The 26,483-nt window shown below is 41.4% G+C and overlaps 1 protein-coding gene across 1 annotated transcript in view; it reads right to left on the bottom strand.

The window, feature by feature from the left end:
• LOC122803869 overlaps window positions 1-26,483 on the bottom strand; it is a 1,036,817-nt gene that overhangs the window by 508,055 nt on the left and 502,279 nt on the right. The window contains exon 6 of the mRNA XM_044073549.1: window positions 12,313-12,525. Within this exon, the coding sequence (XP_043929484.1) occupies window positions 12,313-12,525 (213 nt within the window). The remainder of the gene's footprint in view (window positions 1-12,312; window positions 12,526-26,483) is intronic.

Raw genomic sequence — 26,483 nt, forward strand, 5'->3', positions numbered from 1 at the left:
CTCCTGAGGGGGAGAAACCTGAGGCCCTTGTGCCCAGGTTGTGGCTTGTGACAGTTGCAGCACAGAGGGGGGAGAAGACTCTGACATGGGGGGTTTGCCAGCACAGGCAAGCAACCCCTCCATGGCCTGGAAAGCCAGCCTGCCCAAAGAGGAATGGGAGCCCGGAACCAAACCCTACTCTTCTCTGTTTACACCAATAATCTAGCCTCTGCCACCAAACATGGCACACTCATACAATATGCAGATGACTCAACCATCATCTGCTCAGCCCAGTCCCTACCCAAACTGCAAAAAGTCACACAGGAAGCCTTTTCCTCTGTTGAAACTTGGTTATCCGATGCCCAATTAATACTCAACCCAAACAAAACTAAACTATTCATCTTCCAATCCACCAAGCATACTCAAAACAACTCTCACTTTAACATCACAGCAAAAGACAACACCACTATATACCCAACTGAACACACCAAATTGCTAGGAGTGGAAATAGACAAACTAAAATTTGACATTCACATATCCATGACCATAAAAAAAGTCCACAAAAAACTAGGTGCGTTATACAGAAATAAGCAACTTCTCACCAAAGCAGCAAAGATTTCAATAGCAAATTACCACCTTATCTCCACCCTACTTTATACCTCTCCAATATATACCAACCTAAGGCAATGCGATCTAAACAAGCTAGAGACCTGCTACAACAAAATCGCCAAATTCGCCACAGGGGCATCCTACCGTAGTCACCACTGTCTCTCACTTGCTGAACTGGGCTGGCTTGAACTCCCTCACCTCCTTCAGTGGTATCAACTCTCACTCGCCCACAAACTAGTAAACCATTCTCTAAATGTCCCATCCCTCCAGAATCTACTCCAATCCTATCACATCACCAGACCACTAAGATCCAGCAACAAATATCACTTGCAGATCACTAAAGCCAATAACTCTGCTGGTGAAGCACTATTGTCTTGCACCATAGCCAAATTATGGAACTCCCTTCCACCCACAATTACCTCCATACCATCATGCACCTACTTCAAAACTTTACTAAAAGCGCACCTAAAAACATGCTGGCTATGCCCTTGCAACTCCCACTCTAATATCAGCCACTCCATCCAACCACTACCTTTCTTTCCACTCCACTAACTACCTTGATTATAGCAAGCTCAGATGCTCATAAGCCTAGTACTTATTATACAGTAGGAACTTCTTATTGTAACATTTGTTAATGTCTGTTATGTACTTCACAGATAAAGATTCTAGTTGTCTACTGATGTACTATGTTCTTCATCTGTAAATATGTTGTAAGTAATTGCTATGTTAAATTGTTAATCGCTATGTAATCCAATGTAACTACTGTCAGTTTATTTCAACTGTGGAGCTTTTCTCCCTGGGCCTCCGCTGAAAATGGACCTACGTCCAGTCGGACACTCCCGGTCAACAAATGTAAATAAATAAATAAATAACCACAACCACCTCGGAACTGGGTCACACCTCACTTCGACGAGCCAACCCCCAGACCAGGAGTCTCAAGAGAACTGTGAAGCATGAGAGACGGAGTATTCCTGGAGGGTGCCACAGAAAAAAATCAGCATGGAACCAAGAATGCCCTCCCCCACAACACAGCCACTAGCCTGAGAAGAGCCCGATGCCCAGTGAACCGAGGGCCACCAGGATGACTCTGGCTCCAAAGTGAGGTCCACTATTGGGGTTGGAGGGAGGGAAGCTGCTGTCAGAAGAAGGGGCTTCGATGCTTGGGTGGAAGTCAAAGGAGGAGTGTATGTTGGAGTTTGAGGAGAAATACGTTCACCTGAACGTAGGTTTAGACGGTTGAGAGAGACACCTGGCCACAAGCAACTGGTCAACAAGCCGCAACACATCTTGTTCAGAGAGGCTCCTGGTCGACCTCATAGGGAAACCTGAATGCACTTCTGCCTTTCTAGAAAAGGGCTATATTGGCTACCAACAAATGGATCCAAAGAAGGAGAGTAGTTAGTTCTTGCTAGTTCAAGTGTGCCAAGCCCAGAACCGAGGATGTCTGCACCGAGGAGAATGGTGTCGAGGTAGTCTGCACTAACGAAGGCAGCACCATAGAAGTCGAAGGTGTCTGCCCCATAAAGGGAAGTGTCTGCACCGATGGGTAGGGTGCCATTGAGGAAGGTGTCTGCACCGGTAGCAATGACGGTGCCAAAAAGGACTGCACCGAAGACCATGTCGGTGCCGAAAGTGTTTGCACAGTGGAGGACAGTATCATCATACTCACAGCCAAAGGGGATTGCACCAACAGTGCCAAAGGAGACTGTACTTGCAGGGCCGGTGCTGATAAGGGCTGCGACAAAACTGTCAGAGCCGTAAGTGACTGCACTGGGAACTCCGATGCCAGTGTCGATAAGGAGGACATGGCTGGAGCAAGAATCAACTGGGGTGGTGCCGTGCCTGGAGCCGAAAGGGTCACAGGTGGCAGCGCAGGACTAACAATTTTCACTTTCTTATGAGTTGACTCCCTGCAATCTCCAGAGGGAGATGAAGTGAGTGACCTTGATGAGGAAGAGGAAGAACACCTCTTACGGGGTTTAGCAAGAGGGGGTGAGCCCTCCGACCCAGAGATAGCCTCACAGAAAGGATATTTAAGGAGACTTTTCAGGATTAACTTGTTCTTTCTTTTGTTAATAGTCCTGGTAGAAAAATTCTACAAATCCCAAACGGGGGATCCAGTCAGGTGGGCGACATTCAAACAGTAGACACATAAGTCATGGCCATCAGAAAGTGGTAACTTATGGCCGCAGTCTTTACACTGTTTAAAACCAACACTACTTTTCTTGTCCGACATAATGATGTGGAGAAGAACGACAATACCAAGAGTAAAGAAAGGCTACCCAAAAAGGTAAGAAGAGAGAAAGAAGGAAGGATTACCAACGATGGTAATGAAGAATTACCTCAAAGGTAAGAAAAGGGTAATAAAGGGAAAGTGACTAAAGGGAGAGAATCTTAAAGATATGATAGGGTAGGAGAATAATAAAAGTAAATGACTGAAAAACATTTAAAGTACTAACAATATATAAACTTTCAAAAATTATAAACTTAGCTGAGAGAGTGGCTTGACACATCTGTACAGCAATGAGGCAAACGAAATCTGAGGTAACAGGGGGCAGAGCATTCTGGGTTGGACCTTGGCTCAAGAGTTTTTGGCTGATGTGAGCTTGATATAAGGCCGGCTCGATAACCCATCAGTAAGGAATGAACGAAGATTAATAACATCAGATAAGAGAAAATCTCAAATGCTGTTTTTTAAAATGAAGTTTTAATAGGACAGCATAGATGGAATGTTATGTTTCTGTGTCTTTAATTTTGTAAAATGCACTTGATTTTTCTCGTATTTTGCTTTATCCCCCACATCCCCCCAGCATATGCAAAACAGAAAGTCTGGCCACGTGGACAGACTTTTTCCTATTGGAATATGCTGAATTTACAATGGGCACATTGGTTGGGCTATCCAGTCAGCATGCATGTTTTAGAATACTAATGATCCCCCCCCCTTTTTTTTTTTTTTTTTTTTTTTAATAATTGCTAATTATAACCCACTCTCAAAGAATGCCTACAAGATACTTCACATTTTTATTAGTATATTTTCTACACTGAATGCTGTAACTATCATAATGTTTGTTCTATTGTGTATCATATTTCATTTAAATGCATTTTGTTTTCCAATTGATCCTTTTCAAACTTTTAAGAATTCTAAAGCTTTTCTACTTCGGCTCCCACTGAAAAGGGTTCTTGCATAACTCAGTTGGACTATCCTGGTTAATAAACACAATAAATAAAATATTTCCTCCTGTGTCCCTTTTTTCTGTACCTTTTCTAATTGTTTAGGCTTACTGTTAACCTTCTCAGAAGACTGCAGAAAAAAAGGAAGAAAGAAGCAATGCTAGGTAAGGAAGAAAGACTCTGCAGCCTTCTGCTATGTAAAATGTCCTCAAGTTTAATACCATCCTAATAGTTTTAGTAAACCTAGCAAAACAGAAAAAAAAAACAGGACTGTTATCCTGTTCTAAATCAAATACTTTCATTAGTACAAATCTTGTCACAAGTGCACATTAGTATATATTTTTTCCTTTTCACATCACTAGTATCCAAAACAAACCAATTATTTAAAAAGTAATTACACAAAATTATAAAAAGAATATGATAAATGGTATTTACCAATGCTAAGACCGAGTCCTGAAAGCAATCAATGGACTAACATAGCACACTGCAGTGACCTTTGACATTTGACTTTAGGTAGCAAAAAAAAAAAAAAAATTGAGTGAGGATGCATGGTACATTGTTTTGTTCTCACTTATTGTATGGCTTCCTCTGACAGTTGTGGCTTGGGCATGCATTTGCAGGTGTCCTATGGATCTCCAACTGCTAAAAATATCTGATCGGAAAATAAGTTAACTTTGTTCATTTATTATCCTATCCAAACTATAATTTATGCTGTAAAAATCATTATGATGAACACCCGCAGTTCCCAACTTTAAATGCAAATCAGTGTATGTCCAAGTCTGTGTTTGTAATGCTATTGAGAAGGGTTCATATGTTGCTTGAAAGGCTTGGTCTGAGGCTAGCATCTTACAGTAACAGTAGCTAGTGAAATAGGCACCTAAATTTGGCACTGCTGATATATAAAGTAAGAAAATACAAACTATTTCACTGAGTATGATGTCAAAATGTCACCAAACCTCCCAAATCTCTACTTAGTTCTTCTTAACATCACCAAACTAAAGCATTTTATAATATAATTAAATCTGGACCAGAGCAAGAATGGTCTAAATGATATGGATGCTATGGAAACCATCTGAACCTCACAAGTGCATGTCCCAAATGCAGTATCATTAATTATACTTAGTCACAGTCTTAACACTGCGCTTACTTTTCTCACTGTTCTTCCTGATTATATTTTTTTCTTATACACTATTAGCAATATAGTGTGGTATTCATAGTGCCAGAAATCATATACACACAACAAATCATATACACACAAAGGTACTCAGAGAAATGTGCCACTGTGACTTTATGCTAATGTGTTCAATAATGAATGCCAGCAAATGGTGATGGCTATGAAAAAGTGAAGTCTGCGCAGAAAAGCCCAAAACAGTTTTGCCTGTCTAAAAAACTGTAAAATTGATTAAAACTAGTATAGTTATATGAAATAGAAATTGCAAAAGTGTAAAGTCATGATTTCCTGCAGCTATTTTTTTAGATAATAAGCAACTGTGAACCTGCACAAGCCTGAATATACAATTGGCAATTAACTGAGGAAAGCAGCACTCAGTACAGATATTTAAAGGTAAGCTTAAAAAGTTATAAGGTATTATTTAGTATGGATACCTTGACTGCATTTTTTAATAACCAAGAATAACTAAATAAATCAGTAAATAAATAACTAATCCCTCTTACAGTGTGGCATTATGTAGGTTGATGGACTTCAAATCATTTTTATGTTACTGTTTATCTTTCCTCTACCCAATGACACTATAAATTGTGACCAGAAAGCCATTTAAGGGAGGATAGAAAATCTAGAAATGAGGAAGAGAAGACAAGACAAGGGATACATTTATTTATTTTTATTTATTTAACATTTGTTTACCAGAAAGTCCGACTTGGAACAAAGCCAAGCAGAGAAGAAAAGAGGGTGTATGACAGAGGGTTAGGGAAGAGTTAAGGACTAAACACAACATAAAAGGCAGACAAGACAGGAACACTACTCTGGGCTTACACTGGTGGATGACACAAGGCATACAGATTGCAGACAGACACAAAAGGGTGAGAGTTGACAAGGTGTGGAGCAGAGGACCCACCTTGGTCTGGAGGACCTCAGTTATTACCCCCATTACAGAGCTGCAGAGGGGGTCCTGGTGTTGTGGGATTGGGCGGTGGAGGCCTCAGGTGGTTCATTGGTCACAGCCAACCAGGTCAGCTAGTCTCATACCCACTGAAGGAAGTCTTATATGGGTCAGTGGTGTCTCTGCACCAACCACTCAACTGCTGCCCTCTATCAGATCCCAAAACTCATGATGTTGGCAGCTTTCTAGGTTACCATGTAGTGTTGTGGCCCACAGAGCTGTGGCTACCACCCCAACCCTGTGAAGACATCCCCGGGCAGGTAAATGGAGGTGGTGAACATTTTTTGGCCTGGAATGCACATAGTTGTGGTGCCTGAAGAACTCTGGACCTGTGGAAAAAGGAACATAAAATGGACAGAAACAAAAAATAAAAGTATATAAAATATATTGACAAAATTACTTTATTGGTGAGACGTCACTGTTGTATGGGCTTATAAATGACAATACTGGGAACATGTAAGGTGCCATTTTCACTGCTCTATGCATATGTTAAGGGGCTTTCTGGTCAAAATTTATACTGACAATGGATAGAGAAAAGATAAACAGTAACATAAAAATGATTTGAAGTACGTCAACCTACACAATGTCACACTGTAGGAGGGATCAGTTGTTTATTTACTTATTGATTTAATTTATTTATTTATTCTTGTTTTCTTACAGGGAAAGTCCAACTGGACCCATAGTATACCCATTTTAAGTGTTTATAACTCTTCATTTAACAATTGCCAAAGCACAGGAAAATGTCGTTCTTCATTTGTTACATTTCCCTACTTTTTGTTATGAACTTGCATGAATGAAATGGTTTAGGAGAAATGTGTGGAAGACTAGTTTAACTTTGGCCCAATATGTGCTTGCAGATTACAAAATGGTGCTGCAACAGGGAACAACACACTGGTAAAACAACTTTAGTCATGATGAGAACCACATGTTTGGGAAACGTCTCTTTACTTACATACCTCATAAATGACTGGGAAAATATATGGCACCATTTTCACTGCTATGTGTGTGGGAGAAGATGTTTCCTGCTGACAAGTTACACTGTAAACATTGACAGTAATCAGGAAATAATTTGGAGTAATGCATTACATTCATTACCCTACTCAATAATACACCCTAACAGGAAACAGTCACAGATATAGATTTAATAACTTTGGCACATCTTAAAGTGACAAAGAGTACTTCACACATAAGCATTACGCATACCTTTCAACTTTTGACCAATTTGCAAATTCTTGCACTGTGAGATGGTTTCTAAATCAAGGTAGGTAATAAACCTTGCTATACTTATAAAACTGGCTTTAACCTGAAACAATTATGTAATCATAGGCAATAATGGGTATGTTTATATATGTAACATGTAAGCATTGCAAAATTACTAGTTGCAGTAAATTATTTTTGTTTTGTTATAGTAATATGATACATTACAGTGGTTGACATTATGACTGCAATAAAATGTGTCTTACTTATGTAGCAGCCTGTACTTACTTCTGACCCTGCATTTTAAATAGGCAAGACAGAACAGATTCTAACATACAGAATTCACCACCATAACTATGCAATAAAAAGAAAAAGATATGGCTTATGTTTGGGCAAAATATAGCACTAATTATGAACATTTTAATACATTTGTATTTTTATTTTGGAGAAAATATCAAAAAGGATATGAGTGGTGATTGGAATAAATCATTATTAGAGAAAGAATTATACTGGCAAATATTTTATGAGGCAGACATATACTACAAATAGAAGTCAATTTATTAAGTCCACGGTATCTTTTAAAGGAAGCATAACATAATTAATTAGAAACAGATTGGTTGTATAGTAGTCACATGACTTGTTTAATAGATATAAGAATATATGGCTTATAAATGTTTTTTTTTTATTCTTAAGAATTCTGGGAAGTTATTACTAATGAAAACGCTTAATATTTAATAATATCATTGTGTGGACATTGACTTGGATATTTTATGGCTTTTTTCAAATACTTTCATTACTTCAATGCCTGTGACACCACAGCTCTGGTTGTTTGAACAATCTTTTACCATTACAAATAACAACACTGGCCTTTAAAAATCACACTACAGGGTCAGAAGGAGGAGCATTTTTTTTAAACAATAAAAGGTCCAATTACAAAGTAGATACGTGGCATATCACTTTATCTAACACTTAGTGCAAATGGTCCTTCCACATTTGACGCTGATAAGGATGCTGCTGGATTTATCAGGGGTGATGTGCAAACTAATACTCTGACAAGTGCAGCAACTACAATCATGCAGTGTGGAAAGCTAACATTATGTACTGCAGTTACTACAGTCCATAACACTTATTAATTGCAGACAGCCAAGCTATTAGCTAAAGGAAACAACTTTACTAACTGAAAAAAAGATAGAAAAGGCACAACTTGGCTTTTTCTAAGGCTTATGAACATGGTGCTGATGCTCATAGTAAAGTAACTATGAATAGCAAAAAGTCAGGAAAGGTACCTCATTTGCATAAGATTGCTGTAAAATGTTTACGCAATCCTTATTTGCGTTTAATTAATGCTCGATTTGTATACCTGTTACTCTTAGGTGCAGCTGCTGTGTGTATGAATCACTTTGAAGCTGTGAACAAGCACAGCTAGTGCAAATTCTCGCTGCACTTAAGAGAAATGACTATGATTGTGTCCATAGTCTCCATTTCCTGTTTACTGTTAGTAATTAATTAACACTGCAAAGTATGAGTTGTACTTCATTATTCTGTGGGGTTGGGGTTGGCATAATGGTTAAGGCTTTTACCTCACGGACACAAGATATAATGTTTGTCACACACACCTATGAAGGGAAATCTAATTAGGCTTAAAATGGCATGCAAGGGCCATAAGTTAGTACTTAGCTATGAACTATGAACTTCTCCAACTTCCTCATAAGCACTTACTGTAATTTATAATTTCTAACTGTTTCTGCATTGTAATCGCTTAACTTGTGCACTGCACTTAACTGTTTTGCTCAGTGCTTAACTTTCTGTTACTACTTATGGCTTTGTCCAAAATCTTGTTAATTTTGAATATGTTTTTCTTTACATGCTGCATTTTAATGCATTATATATTGAAAGCTTGTTTTACTATTTTGAAAAGTTTTTTTGTCTCTTTTTTTTCCCCAGGTCCCCTTCAAAGATGGACTTGACAGCTGTGCCAATCTGTCAGCAAAATGTTAACCTCACAGAAATGTACAGAAGGCAGCTAGAATTTAGCAGAGACATTTAACAAAATTCTTAAAAGACTAAATAAATAAATAAAAAATAAGGGATGACAAGAAATCCCGCTGTTTCTCCTGTGAAACCCATTACTGATTTCAGAACCATTTATTAAACTTATAGGTAAGTTACACATATAGCTCAGATAAGAACAACACTATGTGGATCTTAGGGAAAAAAACACCAGCTGTTCATGGATGGAAAGACCTTTGTACACTGGATGGTGAGATGGGGGGGGTTATGTTATACTGAAAGGCTTGAAGGAAAATGAGAGTACACATGGATATTACTTGCTAGGAAAAACAACAAAACACCAAGAAAAAATATGATGAATGTAACATGACAGCAAACATGACAGAAAGCAAAACATTTACCCCATTTTTCCACATAAAGCCAAGAACTTCCTCACTCATTTTATTTTACACTGGCTAGCCAGACAGTTGCAGTGGTCAGAGGATCCCCTTAGATAGACAATAAGTAAGATGCTCTCTGGTAATGTTTAACCAAGCTAGAATACAACTTCAAAAGGTATTCTACTTTGTTACTCTGTCATCCTTGGATGCATACTGGATGGTTGCTTAGTAAGACAGAGCTTTGCTGAGCTACTGTGTTGGAAGCTGTACTGATATTGCATGTTCCTACATTAGCAGAAGCGATGTGTGAAGATTTCTCAGTGTTTTGGACAATATTTAGTACTAGAACTGTTTTTCTGGTTTTAGGTGCTTCGAGTTCACATGCTTGAGCAGTTGCATCATTCATTAGGGTCTTAAAAATGTCTAACAGTGGCAGGGATACTTTCAGTCTTTAGGTGTTATGAGCACTCTGGTCAGACAACCACACAGTCATTCAAGGGTTTGTGAATTTCTTAATAATGAAAGACGGGGAAAACAAACGAATGCATTGTTACAAAACACATAGTGAGAAGGTCAGTAACTGACTTCAAATGTGAAATGTTTGCAGTGTGCCTTTACAAAAAAAAGTTGTAAGATGAACAGCTGTTGGTGGGAAAATGGAAGCCCAGAGAATACAAGACAAAATAATAATTTAATTATATATTTTTTTATTTAAAGTGGCATGATTCACAAACAGAACTAGTATAAAACACAGGAAGACTTATTATAGCAATATTACTAATCCCAGCACTCAGAATTTGGAGGGATCCCAGCTTAATTAAAATAGTTTTTAGCTTAATCTAGTGCAGGGATTAAATCTGTATGACAGTCATTGGTATAACAAGTTTGCAGAAAATTCTCAGTATAGTCCAGTATTTTTCTGCTTGATAAAATTTGCCATAATGAAAAGCTTGACATTAGAACTTCCCTCATATAAAAGTTTTGAGCAATCTCTCCAGTGCCACAGACTTCGATAAAAGCTACCGCTTAGTCTACCTTATAGTGATCTAAGAGACTATTCAGAAATAAGCAATCTATAGTGCATTGCATTTGTTTAGAAGTTAGTTTAACTCCAGCCAAGATCCTAAGTGTCTTTCGGCTTTTCCCAGTTAGGGTTGCCACAGCTGTATCACCGGTCCGCTTATGACTGGCAGTGGATTTTTATGGTGCTGAGTTGCCAGCCTGGCACCCAGCCTTCAGAGGAGGCACACACACACACTCACGCACCTACTTGCATGTCTTTTAACGTTCAGTCAATTACAGTGAGGACATGCAGAGTCCACACAGAAGGAACTCCAGCCGAGAATCAAACCGGAGAGCCTCTTGCTGTTAGGTGACAACGCTAACCTCTGCACCACCACGGCCAATTAAAAAAATAAATATATATTTCTAGATCACTATTTTAAAGCTGGTTGAGTTTAAGACAAAACAAAGTTGTCAGAAAAACATGACAGGAGAAACAAATATACGTATTTATATTATTTGAAATTCATTAACCAGGGCAGTTCTTCCAAGTGGAGTCCAAAAACAGTCCACATAGTTCTCTGTTTTACCCTGGTTAAAAAACACAAATACAAACAGAGGTAAGCCCAACTGAGATACATATCCCTTTTTATGCAATAATCTTCGAGTACATGATTCTGCATAAAGTACTAAAAATAAAAATGTAACATTTTATCAAACAGATTAAAATATATCCAGTGATGTCTTCTTATATGCTGTAATATGGAAGACTTTTTTTACAGACCATCCTTGCTGATTAACAGCTCTCACCTCAGTGGCCCGAACAGCTCATTCATTCTCTGTCTCAAGGGGTGAGAGTACACCTTTCAACCTCTTAGCACAAGAATTTTGGATAGAGACAAAAAGACAAAATGAGGGGGGGGGGATGCAGGGAAATATTTAAAATACTGCTCTAATTAACTTAGAAAGTTGCTAATACATGTTGCTTTAGCATGCATTTTCTGCAGGATATGAAGTCTTGAACTCAAACATGTCATTATTTTGTGATTTCAATCCTTAATGATTTGCCAGAAATTAATTCATTTATCAAAAACAAACTAAAAAGATTTGGCAAAAATCTAGACCTTCTCCAAAATTCTGAACAGTGACAGGTATGGGCAGGAGTCATGCTGATGGGAACTGTCAAACTGTGAGCTGCAGTGTGTTTCTACATGTGGCTTTATGCTCTCGATACACCAAGTTTGCTGTACCTGAGATTGAGCAATAAGACACTATGAGGCAAAAGTCCCATCTGAGACTACAACACACCTGTGCAGCCACTCATCACCACCTGCCTAGGGTCCCATCTTCCATATCAGCCACTATGAAGTTAACCAGCCTTCTGGTATTACAGCCTGTAATGCAAAAGTCTCATACCTCCCAGCACAACCTCCACTCTTTCCTCATTTAGAAAGGAAACGGAGCACTGCCCTATCATTTGTCTCACTTCCCTTGTCAGTGCCTCCAGTGCCAGGGCTCATAATCAAACCCTGTCTATCTGGGTTACACTTAGAGCTTTATTACTCTGTACCATGGAGCTGATCTGTGATGTGCAAGATGATGCAATGACAAAAACGTACTGATAGAAAAAAAAGAACATGACACATTTTGAACTGCAAAAATATACCTGCACTGTATTTCCTAATTTGTGACGTTAAACTTATGTTAAAAGTGCTTAACTGAAATACTCAGATGATAACTAATGTCAAGTACCAACATGCCAAAGTCAAGAAAAATAATTCTTTCATAAAACAGTTTAGTATTGATATACAGTACACTGCATTTTATTTAGAAAAAAAATGTACCTATTGACTTCACAGTGCTCCTCTGAAGAGACATTTTCATGAAACACTTCTTTCTGACACAGTAACTCTGCTACAGTATGGTACATTTTGCTGCATGCTGTGTTTTTATGGTTGGAAGTAAAGTACATTCTGGAGGCAAAATGTAGTTCAGTAGGCAGTACATGGCTAGGAGTTGCAGTACAGATGTGGTGGATGGTTTCAAAGTGATAATCTCTGAAAGAAAAAAAATAAAAACTATCAACTCTCATATATCAATTTCATAAATATATTAAAATTAATTTCATTTAGCTGTTCCACATTCTATTACATTGTACTTTGCATTATCAGTTCCTTGCAAATTATTTACAAACAACCATTAACCTGAACACATGACGGTAACATGGACCACCAGAAAACACTGTATATGATATGATGAACATTTAAGATGTTTATCTTTAATCTCTTCTAAATCACTCTGAAATCCACTAGCTAATAACAGGGCAATGGAAACAACCAATACTGCTGAAAACACTAGAAATATTCCCTCCAGGCAACATATGTAAAGAATAATGGAGAAAGCAGCAAAGCCAAGTAAATAAATAAACATACCTATACACCTAAGAATGAAGGGAGGGTGTTAATAGAGCAACAGTGATCTCTTTGATCATCTATTGTTATGGTACATTTACTTAAACAACTGTATTATGTTCATTAGATCACTTGGAGTAGCATAAAGTTATATGGGATGAAGGGGCCTCAAAGATGGTTGCACACTGAGTAACAGCTTAATTTCCACTCTTCCAGTATGAAAACAGAAACTCAGAAGAGCCAGTAAACTCATATTTTTTTGGTAAATTTCAGTAACTGGCAAGTATATTGCCTGGATGCCAGCAAAAAAGAAATTCAGAAAACCTGAATGAAAATCAATCACAAAAAGTGTGGAAAAAACACTGACTGGGAAGAAATCTGCAGCGATTCAGCAAAAGGTAGTGCAAGGTCCAGCTATGGTGCAAGACATGACTTCCAGTAACCTTGAGGAAAAAATAAGTCAAATGTACTCAGAGCTGAAATAAACGGAGTACTGAAGGAGTGAACAGGTTTTTTTTTCTTTTTTACTCCTCCTTTCTTCCACCTTGTTCAGTTGTTTAGTTTTAAGAAATGTAGGCACTGCAATGTAAAAAAAAAAAAAAAAAAAAAAAAAGAAGAAGAAAAGTCTGGTAGGGGAATGACTTGATTAAAGCCTTTGGCTTGATCAAGTAACACGTTTTAAGAGAAAACAAATAAATAAAAAAGAAAAAGAAGTTATGAACTCACCATAATGTTCCATGTGAATTGTTTATCTCACCTTTATTCTCACTGATGAGTTCAGAGCCGATCCTCGGCTCCCACACGGCCGATAGCAAAGCTCAAGGATTGCCAGTAGCTCGAGACAAAGCCTCTTATCCCATGATGCACTGCTGGAATTACTTCAGATCTTGTTTGCTGCGTCTGTGTGTGTGTGTGTGTGTGTGTGTATGTGTGTGTGTGTGTGTGTTTGTGTGTGCGTATACATATATATAAACATATATATATATATATATATATATATATATATATATATCTATATACCCCTGTAAGGGGTGCACACCCCAAGAAGGAAGAAGTATTGAACAACCAAGATGATACTAGCCTCTAGATCAATTGTCAGCCATGGAACGCTATGGTGAGTACATAACTTCTTTATGTGAAGTTGTTAAATCTCGCTGTTTATTCTCACTGATGGGTAACGTCCCTAGCACCCGCAATCCTGGGTGGCTCATGGCAGTACATTTTTTAGGACCATAGAACCAAAAGAAGACCTGTCCCTGGAAGCCTTATCTACTTTGTAATGAGTGATAAAGGTATGAGGCTTAGACCAAGTGGCTGCAGCACAAATGTTATCAAGGGGCAATTTATCTTGAAAAGCAGAAGACGTAGAAACGGCTCTGGTTGAATGAGCCTTTACTTTGTGAGGCAAGGGTATGTTAGCAGTTGCATGAACAAATGAGATACAATCCGATAACCATTTTGAAAGGGTTGTTTTATCCACTGGTCTACATTTTCTGGCCTCCGAAACAAAGAGTTGATCTGATTTTCTAATATCCTTAGTTCTATCAAGATAAAATCTGAGCTGTCTGTGCATGTCAAGTTTGTGCAGCATGTATTCTAATTTGTTGGAATGGTTGGGAAAAAAAGACTGGCAACTCAATGACCTGATTGATATTAGACTCAGAACAGACTTTAGACAAAAAGGAGGGGTTTGTTCTGAGAGATACTCTATCAGCATGGAAAATCATATAAGGAGGTCTGATAGATAACGCTTGAAGTTCTGACACTCTGCGGGCAGAAGTAATGGCCACTAAAAAAATAGTTTTCCAGGAAATTTGAGATCACACAGTGATGCTAGTTCGAAGGGGGGAAGAATTATTTGAGAAAGTATAAAATTCAAATTCCACGGAGAATAAGGGATTCTGACAGGAGGTCTCATGTGAAAAACACCTTTGAGAAAAACCTTAGATAACTTATGGGCCATAATATTTAACCTATCCAATCCAAGGTGGAAATTAGATATGGTGGCTAACTGAACCCAAACTGTGGCAGCTGCTGCTCCTTCCTTAAAAATCATTGTCAAAAACTCTAAAATGGACGACAAAGGAGCTCGGAAATGGTCAATTTTTTTGTAAACTGGCCCAAATGAAGAACCTTTTCCACTTACTGCGATATAGTTTTCTGGTGGATGGCTTATGAGAAGACAATAGAATTTGTCTTGTGTCATCTGAGAGTGAATGAAGCCTGGCTATTTGGGGAAGTGGATCAGCCAAGCAGTCAGCTTTAGAGACTGCAATGAAGGATGGAGGTCCCCTGACGGCTGTGTCAGGAGGTCTGGAACTGGGTCCAGGATCCATGGATCCTCCAGCAGATGATGGTGAAGAAAAGGGAACGAAATCTGTCGAGGCCAATGGGGGGGGCTAGAAGGATAACAGTCCTTCCCAGTGACTTTAAACCTGGGCATCAATGGAATTGGAGGAAATGCATATAGGAGACCGAGAGGCCAATCGTGTATGAGTGCGTCTCTCGGGGGATGTCCCGGAGGTGGTATTAGGGCAAAGCAGCTTCTGCATTTGGTATTGTTGTGACTGGCAAAGAGGTCGCAGCAAGGCTGGCCCCATTTGCGGAAAATCATGTCTGCAATGTGTTGGTTGAGAGACTACTCATGAGGCAACAGGATTGCCCTGCTCAGCTTGTCTGCTATCACATTGGATTTTCCCGGGATGTGCATTGCTAGCAGAAAATGCTGGGATGACACAGCCCATTGCCATACCCTGAGGGCTTCTTGACAAAGGGGATAAGACTTGATTCTCCCTGTTTGTTCAAATACCAGACCACTGACATGTTGTCTGTCTGAATTGCCATTGTCCCTAGAGGAAGAGAGTCCTGAAAGTACTGCAACACCAGAAGTACTGCTCTCAACTCCAGAACATTGACATGCAGATGTGACTCTTGATCCGTCCATGTGCCTTGGGCAGTCTTTCCCTGAAAATGCCCTCCCCACTCTATCAGGGAAGCGTCCATGGTCACAGTGGCTACTGGGGGGGGAGCACCAAGGGTCTTCCTATTGTGACATGAAGAGACGTCAACCAACACCGATGGTCCCTCTTGCAAGAGTTTGTGATGAGAATCATATGGTTCATTGGCAATTTCTGGTAAGACCATTGAGCGAACAGGAGCCATTGAAGAATTTGCATATGCATCCTTGCGAGTGGAATGGCTAGAACTGCTGCCACCATCAAACCTAGTACCTTAAGACCTCTGTGGCTGTAGCTCTGTTCTTCGACACCAATGAGTTGATGTGCTGGCAAAGAAGTGAGACCCTTTCGACTCGAAGACGTAGAGTGGTGGTTGAGGAATCTAACTCTGCTCCTATAAAGATGGTATGCTGCAATGGCGACAAGGCAGACTTTTCAAAGTTGACTGTAATGCCTAAGTGCTGGCAGAGTGTCAGAGTAGATTGTGTTGCCTGAATCAATTGATGTCTGGTGGTAGCAGTGAGGAGCCAATCGTCTAGAAATGGAAACACCTGGAATCCTAGACACCTCAGGTGAGCCGTGACCACTGCCATGCATTTGGTGAACACTCTGGGGGCTGTAGTGAGACCAAAGGGCAGGGCTCGAAACTGGTAGTGATTGGCTCCCAGCCAGAAATGCAGGTGATCTCTGGAGTTTCTGTCCATTTTTATGTGGTAGTACGCGTCCTTGAGATCGATGGAGCAAATCCAATCACCCTTCCCTAGAAAGGGAAGAATGGCCTGAAGTGTGACCATTCAGAACTTCTCTTTTTTTACAAACTGGTCGAGTCTGCTGAGGTCCAAGATAGGTCTCCAGTCCCCTGTTTTCTTTGGAACCAAAAAGAATCTTGAGTAAGTTCCAAATCCAGTTTGGTCTGCTGGGACTGGCTGGATGACTCTTTTTTCTAGCAACTTGCGGACATCTATAGTTGCTTGTTCCCTGAGACTGGGTGGAACATCCGGGATTCTGTTGACAGGAGTAGGAGGGGAAGAGAACAGTACAAAATACCCTCTGGAAATGATGCTTTGTACCCCGGTATTGGATGTTATGCTTAGCCAGGCATCTGGGTACAAAGATAAGCGATCCCCGACTGCCTCCAGAGCCGGACAGCCGGGTCTCCTTTCAGGAGTGCTGGTAGGGCTGACCACAAAACTGGCCTCTGTCACCCTGCTGTTGTGGACCCCCTCCCACTGCTGTGCGGGCAGCGTCTTCCATTATAACCCCCTCCTCTGCCTCTAGAGGGGGTTTCTCCACGTGTGTCCTGAAAGGCTCCCTGTGCTTTTTGGAACCACATCTTTCCGCTCTTAGGGCCCTTGGGATAGGGCCAAATAGGGGTAGAAAAATGGACTCCAACGGCAGATAGAGTCTTGCCTTCCTGCTCACACCTGGTTAGAGTTTCCTTTACCTTGGGCCCAAATAGGGATGAGCCATCAAATGGGGTGTTGATAAAGGAAGACTTGAAAGGCTCCGCAAAGGAACAGTGACGCATCCAGGCTTGTCTATGCAGGGCAATGCCTGAACTAGCAGCTCTACTCAAACCATCAGCTGCGTAAGATATGAGACACACGGACGAGTTCACAATTGAGCTTAGGGTAGTGAGCTGGGTGTTAACTTTGTCGGCAACCCCTGCAGCTACCGTACCCTGGAGAGCATCTCCTAGCTCTTTCAGAAGATCTCTTTGTAATCTTGTAAAATGGGTTAAATAGTTCAGTGATCGAAGGGAAAAAGTTGCTGAACTAAACATGCTTTTCCCATATCTATCCATGATCCTGGAATCTCTGTTAGGAGAATGGATAGATGAGGACGTCTCAGACATTTCCTTTTTGGTGGCTGCCGCCACCACCATGGCATCAACAGGCACTCCCTGTGTCAAAAAAGCTTTGTCCACTGGGGCAGAGATGAACTTATTTGGCTTCTGAGGGACAGGTTCCATGGCCTCCGGAGACTCCCATCCCTTATGAGAGATCAGCTCCATGAGCTCATCGTAAGGCGGAGACACCCAAGAGGTGGAAGGTTGAGAACCAAAAGCCTGCAAGAGCACTGGCTCATCTTCAGTAGGGCTTTTGGACTGCCAACTGCCCCACTGATTAAGGATCTCTAATATCTCCGCAAAGGAGATATCCTCAGAGGGGGATCGAGGGGACCCTTCTGACTCATCCAAGTCAGTGTCAGATATCAAAGACTCCTGTGGGGAGTCCAAGTGCCTCCTCTTGCACAATCTCTTCCTGGGTACCTCCTCAGTGGGGGCATCTGGGGAGGTCTCAGAAGAGCAGGGGGCACCCTGTGAGGCTACTTGAGGCTCAGGGTCTCTACGCTTGGGTTGACCGGTAGAAGCAGGAGCGGACACAGGCGCTTGAAGGGAGGAGGAAGCCAGACCTGATGCTGATGATGTCTTTGGAGACAGGACTCTCCTCATGGCATCGAACTCACCATGGCTCTGATGAGAAGGGAAAGACGGAGCCGAAGGGACCGTCCGATCCTCCCACACTGAGGTCATGGGCTCAGAGCCTGAGGTGGGAGCCGAGCTCATCCGAGCCGAAGCCCCTAGAGGAAGAGTCGGCACCAACAAATCGGTATGACTATCCTCTCTGGACTGAACAGGAGAGTGTCGGCTCCTAGAGTCCCCGGTCGGCACCGAGGACGTCCGAGTAGATGGAACCGATAACACTGGAGCAGGTCTCGGCTCCACAGGCTCAACAACCATCAGGTCGGGCTCCTCCGGCTCTGAAAGTCTAGTATGGCTCGGCGGAGGAGCAGTCAAGTCTGGGTTAATGGTCTTTGGTTCTGACGAAGGAGTCAGAGCCAACAACAATTTGGCAAGGCCTGGTGCCCGTAAAAGCTTCTGCACCAACCGGTCCATATCCAGATCTGAGAGGCTGACAGAAGACTTCGAGGAGTGCACCGAGGGTACTGATTGGAGCAGAGGAGATGAGGGAATCTCAGAAACCGGCTCCAAAGCTGTGAGCTGGCTCTGAACAGAAGGGACACTCAGTTCCGCGGGCAGTGGAACCAATGACCCTCCATTTATTTAGCCTTTTTCGATGCTTTGGAGTCACCTGAAGACTTGGATGACTTTAAGGATTTAGTAGCACCATCCTGGTCACCCAGTGTTTCTGAGAAGGGGTGCTGAAGTAAACCCCTATCCACCAATTTCCTCCTTCTCTCTAAAAGAACCCTGGAAGAGAAGGAGTGACAGATGCTACAAGAGTCTTGGAGGTGTAATGCCCCCAGACAATAAACACACTGAATGTGCCCGTCAGTGACTGACATTTTTTGTCCACAATCCGGACATTTTTTGAAGCCAGATTTAGGATGTGGCTTCTCTTTCTCATCAGACATCTCTATTTTAAACAGCAAAAGTAAATTAAGGCACCAAAGTTACACACTGGAAATCAGTCACTGTACTTTATTGCAGAAGACAAACGGTAAGCGCTTTTACAACTTAATGTTGCTTCATCAGACCACATCACTACAACTGATGCTTGGTTAAATACTAGGACAATTAGTATGACATCACAATTTAAAGAGATATCTAAGTCTAAAACTATGTAGAATATATATATATATATATATATATATATATATATATATATATATATAAAGTATCCTAACAAGAAAGTCAAGAAAAACGTTTTTAAAACTTGAAAATAGACGAATCTATCCAATAAAATTGGTCCGAGCTATCTGGAACACAGAGATCTGTGCCGTGGCAAACTAGATCTGAGGTAATTCCAGCAGTGCATCATGGGATAAGGGGCTTGGTCTCTAGCTACTGGCAAACCTTGAGCTTTGTTATCAGCCGTGTCGGAGCCGAGGATCGGCTCCGAACCCATCAGTGAGAATAAACGGTGAGATTTAACAACTTCACATCATTGAATATAAAAACAAGTTATGTAGTCACCACAATGTTCCATTTGTGTTGTCCATCTCACCTTCATTCTTAGCAGGTTGGGTTCAGAACCAATACTCGGTTCTGACTTGGCCTTATACAATAGCTTGAGGTCTTCCACTAGCTCATGGCTAAAACCCTATCCCATCATGCACTAGGAGAGCCCCCCAGATCTTGTTTGCAGATATAGCTAAATAAAAGTCACTGAATACCTTATAGAGCAATCAAAGAGTACATTAATAGACAATTGCATCGTCTTGGTCTTCCAGGAGCAAAGGGCTGGGGGATGGAGTGTGGGATGTAAGAATGAAGGTGAGATGGACCACACACATGGAACGTTATGGTGAGTACATAAATTCTTTATGTGATGTTGCCCATTCTCGCCTTCACTCTTAGCAGGTTGGTACAGCGTCCCTAGCACCATCTTTCTTGGGTGGATCAAGGGAGAATATTCTTCAGAACAGTGGACCCAAAGGAGGCCCTGTTCCTCGAGATCAAATCAACTCTGTAATGAGTGATAAAGGTATGAGACCTTGCCAATGTTGCTGCAGCACAAATGGTATTAATAGGTAGTCTCACCCAAAAGGCAGAAGAGGTTACAATGGCTCCTGTAGAATGACCTTTTATTTTATGGTAAAGTTCTTTGTTTTGAGATTGGTAAGCAAAGGTAATACAATCTGAAAGCCATTTTGAAAGTGTGACTTTAGATACAGGAGCACCTTTCTTTGAGTCTGAAAAGGATGCAAATAATTGGTCAGATTTTCTTAAGTCCTTTGTCCTAATATTCTGCCTTGTTGTCATATTTGGGGAAAAAAACTGGTAATTCTATGGATTGGTTCAAGTTAGATTCTGAGCTTACTTTGGGTAGAAAGGATGGGTTTGTTCATAGGGATACTTTGTCTTTGTGGAAAGGCATGTAGGGGGGCTTTATTGACAATGATTGCAGCTCTGAAACTCTTCTAGCAGAAGTAATAGCTATCAAAAGAATTGTTTTCCAAGTCAAATACTTGAGATTGCAGGATGATGCAGGCTCGAAAGGGGGAAGAATCAAACAGGATAAGACAAAATTCAAGTCCCATGGTGCTGGAGGATCTTTAATAGGTGGTTTTAATAAAAAGAGTACCTTTAAGAAAGGCTTTGTAAAGTCTGTGGGACATCACATTGGGGCCTGATTTACCCAAATGGAAGTTAGATATGGCTACTATCTGAACTCGAATAGTAGCTGCAGCTGCACCTTTATTAAATAGCTGTGCTAGCTATTGGGACAGAGAAGGGATCAATGTGATTATTCAAAGCCCATGAAGAACATCTTTTCCATTTACTTCTATATAACTTCCTCGTTGAAGCCTTATGAGACGAGATCAGGATATGTTTTACTGACAGAAAAAGGTTAGGGAGCCTGGGTATGGTTGGAATCAGAGCAGCCAAGCTGTCAATTTGAGGCTTTGAAAGGAGGGGTGCAGCATCCCTGATGCAGGAGTCAGGAGGTCTGGAACTGGGTCCAGAATCCACGGCTCCTCCTGGAGATGAGACCAAAGGAAGGGGAACCAGATTTGATGAGGCCAGCATGGGGCAACGAGTATCAAGTTCCTTCCCAAGCAACTAGCTTTCTGAAGAACTTTGGGTATCGACGGAAAGGTGTAGAGGAGACCCGAAGGACAATCATGGACCAGTGCATCCCTTGGTGACTCCCCCAGAGGGGGATCAGGGCAAAGTAGTTGCTGCATTTGATGTTTATGGATGTGGCAAAAAGGACACAGCAAGGTGCCCCATTTGTGGAAAATCTTTTCCACCACTTCCTGTTTTAGGGACCACTCATGAGGCATTAAAATAGCTCTGCTAAGTTTGTCTGATATCACGCTGGATTTCCCCAGGATGTACATTGCTACCAGAAAGCACTGGGAGGAGGTTGCATACTGCCATACTCTCAGGGACTCCTGACAAAAGGGGTTAGATCTGGTTCCTCCTTGTTTGTTTATGTACCACACAACTGACATGTCTGTCTGTAACATAATAGTTCCTAGCAGAAGAGAGTCCCAGAATGCTTGCAATGCTAAAAGCACCACTCTCATCTCTAGGACATTGATGGGCCTCATGATCCTGCCAATGCCTTGGACTGTCCTTCCCAGATAATGCCCCTCTCCACCCTATCTGAGAAGAGTTCTGTGGCCACTGTGGCTAATGGCTGGAGAAGAACAAAGGGTCGACCTAATGTCACATGAGTGGAGTAAAGCCACCAACGAAGGTCTTTCTTACAAGATTCCATTATCGAAATTTGGTGGGACATGGGTAGTTCCTGCATGGACCACTAAGTGAACAGTAGTCACTGTAGAATTCTCATGTGTAGATGTGCTAATGGAATCAGACTTATTGCTGCTACAGTGGTTCCCAAGACTTTCAGGACTGTTCTTGCTTGTACTTTTTTCTTGGAAAGTAGGTTTAGGACCTGATGTTGTAGGACTTGAACCCTTTCGGAGGGAAGTTTTGCCATTATTTTTGTTGTATCTAGATCTGCTCCTATAAAAACAATATGTGGAGATGGCAACAAGGCAGATTTATCAGGGGTCATGTTGTCAAACTTTTAAAAGTTCGAACGTCATATGGTCGACACCATATGATCAAACTTTTAAAAGTTTGAATGTTTCAGCGGAGATCTCTGTACAGTGCAGAATGGGAAGATTTCCCTTTTCTGCACTGTAGTATGATGTCAGAGTTGGTATATTTAAAGAGTGGGGGGTGTGGACAGTGCAAGGGGGCTTGCCCCCTGTTTAAACCATTCAGGTAGGTTTTTTTCTTTGGTTTATTTATTTATTTATTTATTATTAAATTTTCAAATTTTTAAAAGTTTGATCATATGGTGTCGATCATATGACATTCGAACTTTTAGAAGTTCAATTATGTAATATAGACACGATTTTTCATAGTTTAATGTGATTCCTAGGTGAGAGCAGAGATCCAAGGTGGTGTCTCTCGCTTTCGATAGAAGATGCTCAGTGGTGGTGGTTAGGAGCCACTCATCTAGGTACAGAAACACTCAGAATCCTAGGCATCTCAAGTGAACCACTACTACTGCCATACACTTGAACACTCTGGGGGCTATAGTGAGGCCAAAGGGCAGAGCTCAGAACTGGTAGTAATTGTCTCCCAGTCAAAAGTACAAATGACTTCTGGTCTGCATGTCCATTTTTATGTAGTAGTATGCATCCTGGAGATTTATAGAGCACATCCAATCATCTTTTCCCAGAAAAGGAAGTATTGACTGCAGTGTTACTGTCCGGAACTTTGACTTTCTTACTGATTTGTTTAATTTGCTGAGATCCAGGGTGGGTTTCCAGTCCCCTGTTTTCTTTGGAACTAAAAGACCCTTGAGTAAGTTCCAGATCATATTTGTTCTGCTGGTACTGTTTGGATGACTCTTTTGTCTAGCAACTTTTGTATTTCTAGAGTTGCCTGTTCCCTTTAATTGGGTGGAATGTCCAGGATGTTTTTTATGTTTGGGACAGGGAAAGAAAAGGGCATGGAGTAACCTCTGAATACGATGCTTTGTACCCACTTGTCTTTTGTTACTGTTGGCCAGACTTCTGGGTACAAAGAGAAGTGGCCCCTGACTGCCTCCAGAGATGGACAGGCGGATCTCCTTTCAGGAGCATTGAAAGGGCTTACCAAGGAATAATTCCATGTCACCCTGGTTTTGCGGACCCCCTCTGCTGCATGGTCAGTGTCTTCCATTAGTACTTCCCCCTCTGCCCCTGGGGGAAGAATCACCACGTGTGTCCTGGAAAGCTCTCTGGGATTTTCAAAACCACATATTTCCTCCTTTTTGACCCTTTGGATAATGTCTGGTAGGTACGGAAAAATGGACTCCAACAGCAGAGAGAGTCTTCCCTTCTTGTTCACAACTGATTAGTGTGTCTTTGACTTTTGGCCCAAATAAAGACGACCTATCGAAAGAAGCATTCACAAAAGAAGATTTAAAGGGCTCCACAAAGTAACACAAGCACATCCAGGAATATCTCCTTAGGGAAATTCCTAAACCTGCTGCCCTGTTTGCTCCATCTGCTACATTAAGAAGTGAGCCTCATAGAGGAGTTGACCACTGAGTTTAAGGTGTAGAGATGAGAGGAAACCTTCTCTGATACCCCTTCAGCTACTGAACCTTGGAGGGTATATCCTAGCTCTTTCAGGAGATCTCTCTGAAGTCTAGTAAAGTGAGTCAGATAATTCAGTGATCTAAGGGCAAAAGTCACTGAAGAAAAGCTGCACTTTCCATATCTGTCCATTGTACTACAAGACCCTTTGTTCAGCAGATGGACAGAAGAGGATGTCTCTCAGAGTTCCTTTTTGGTGGCTGCCACCACCACCATAGCATCTACTGTGACTCGTTTGGTTAGAAAATTTTTGTCTGTTGGTGATGTGATGAATTTGTTTGGCCTCTGAGGAACAGGTTCCACTGAATCTGGAGACTCCCACGCTTTTCAACAAACTATGTCTATCAGTTCATCGAAAGGCAGAGACACCCAGGTAGCAGAAGGGTGAGACCCAAAGGCCTTCAGGTATACAGACTCCTCCTCAGAAGGGTTGATGGACTTCCAGCTGCCTCTTTGTTTTAGTATTTACAGGATGTCCGTGAACCAGACATCCTCAGAGGGTGACCATGGGGACCCTTCCAAATCATCAAGATCTGCATCTGATGTGATAGACTCCTCTGGGGAGTCTAAATGCTTCCTCTTACATAGCCTCTTCTGAGGGATCACCTCAGAAGGGTATTCTGGAGAGGTTTCGGAAGAGAGGGGGTCACTCAATGGGGCATCCTGAGGCCTAGGGTCTCCATGTGTCTGTGGATGCAGTAGTACTGAAACAGACACCGGTGCCTTTGGAGGAAGAATGTCTCGACTTGAGAGTGGACCTGCCTGTGGAGACAGCACTCTCCACATCACCTCAAACCCCCCCAAACCCTGGTTTGAGGAAACTCCCAGCTCCAAAGAACAAGAGGGAATCCCCAGAACCAAGGGGGTTGGCTCCAAGGCTGAGGTAGGAGCCGAGCTCACCCAAGCCGACATCCTAAGAGGCAAGTTCAGATCCGACAGCTGTCTGATCTGAGTCCCCTCCCCAGACCCAACTGGTGAGTGCTGTCTCCTAGACCAAGAGTTCAGATAGAACCAAGGGCGTCAGAGCAAAAATCGGACCCAAAGATCCCGTGATATGTCTCTGTTCCGATGGTTCCACTACAATCAGTTCTGGACATTGGCTCTGAGGTCCAAGATCAGATTGGAGGAGGACTCAACAGTGAAAGGGTAGGTTTGGTTGGTTCCAAAGTCCTCTGGGTTGGATCCAACAACAGTTTGGCAAGCGCCAATGTTCTTTATTTTGGAAGGGTGGCCTAATGGTTAAGGTGTTTGCCTTACAAATACAAGGTGCAGAGTTTGAGTCTCACAAGGGATAATTAGCTAGGCTTAAAATGGCTTGCAAGGGCAGTTAGCTTAGTACAAACCTAAGCCTAAGCCTAAGCTAAGCTTAACAGCCTCTGCACCACACAATCCACATCATCATTGAACAGGCTCCTGAAAGATAGAGTGGAGGTAGCAGGAGATTTGGAAGAATGCAACAATGGAGTCCTTAAAGTGGGAGATACTGGTTCCAATTCAGGGGTTCAGCTCTGCAAATGAAATTCCAATGGCACTGAAATTGAAGGAGCTAAGGTAGAAGGCTTTTCAGGCCAGACAGCCTTCAGGTCCAAAGATGCAACTTTTGGTAATATTTTTAGATGGCTTCAACTGAGGACTTGAAGATGAGGACCTCTTCCCTGACTTGTCTGACTCTGAAGGACCCTGACCTTCTTCGATTGCTTCAGAAAAAGGGGCCTTCAACAAGCCTCTCAGAATGAGTTTGTTTTTTCTTTCTAATAATACCCTGTGGCTAAAAGAGTTACAGATGGCCCAGGACTCTTGGAGGTGAACCGCTCCAAGACAGTACACACAAATGGTATGTCCGTCAGTAAGAGATATTTTTTGACTACACTTGACACATTTTTTTTAAACCCAGAGGGTTTAGCTTCCTTGGAGTCCTTTAAAGACATTATACTAATCAGCAACAACAACAGGAAAGCAGCTAACAAACTAAAGAAAAAATATAACTATATATAATCTACTACTACTACTTTTTTTTTACAATAAGAACAACAATCATGCCAAAAACACCAAGGGAAAGGCCCTCTAATTTAAATGGGCAAAGGCAGTCCTCTAATTTAAACAAGCTAGCCTTGAGGAATTTAAGGAGGAAAACAAAGGGAAAAGCCCTCTAAGTTAAATGGGCTAAGGCAGCTCTCTAATTTAAATGAACCAGCCTATATAGTTAAAGGAGGAATATAGAAAAAAGGGAAGGAAAGCCCTCTAATTAAAACAGGCATCTAAGAGTTAAGTTTAAAGCCAGGATAGGGGAAGAAAGGCCTTACGGAAAAATGATGGCCAACAGCAATAACAACTCAGAAGAAGAACAAAAGCAAACAATTCACTTAGTAAATATTAACTAGAATAAAACAGTTTGAAATAGCTAACAATTTTTCAAAATATGTAGAAGTAAAATCTACTTAGCCAGAGCCAGTAGGAAGAACACCCAATCTTGTTTAGTGTCAAATGAGATCTGGGGAGCTCTCCTAGTGCATGATGGAATAGGATTTTAGCCATGAGCTAGTGGAAGACCTCAAGCTTTTGTATAAGGCC

Source organism: Protopterus annectens, chromosome 6.part0, assembly GCF_019279795.1.
Source record: "Protopterus annectens isolate FY-2018-M chromosome 6.part0, PAN1.0, whole genome shotgun sequence".
NCBI lineage: Eukaryota > Metazoa > Chordata > Ceratodontiformes > Protopteridae > Protopterus > Protopterus annectens.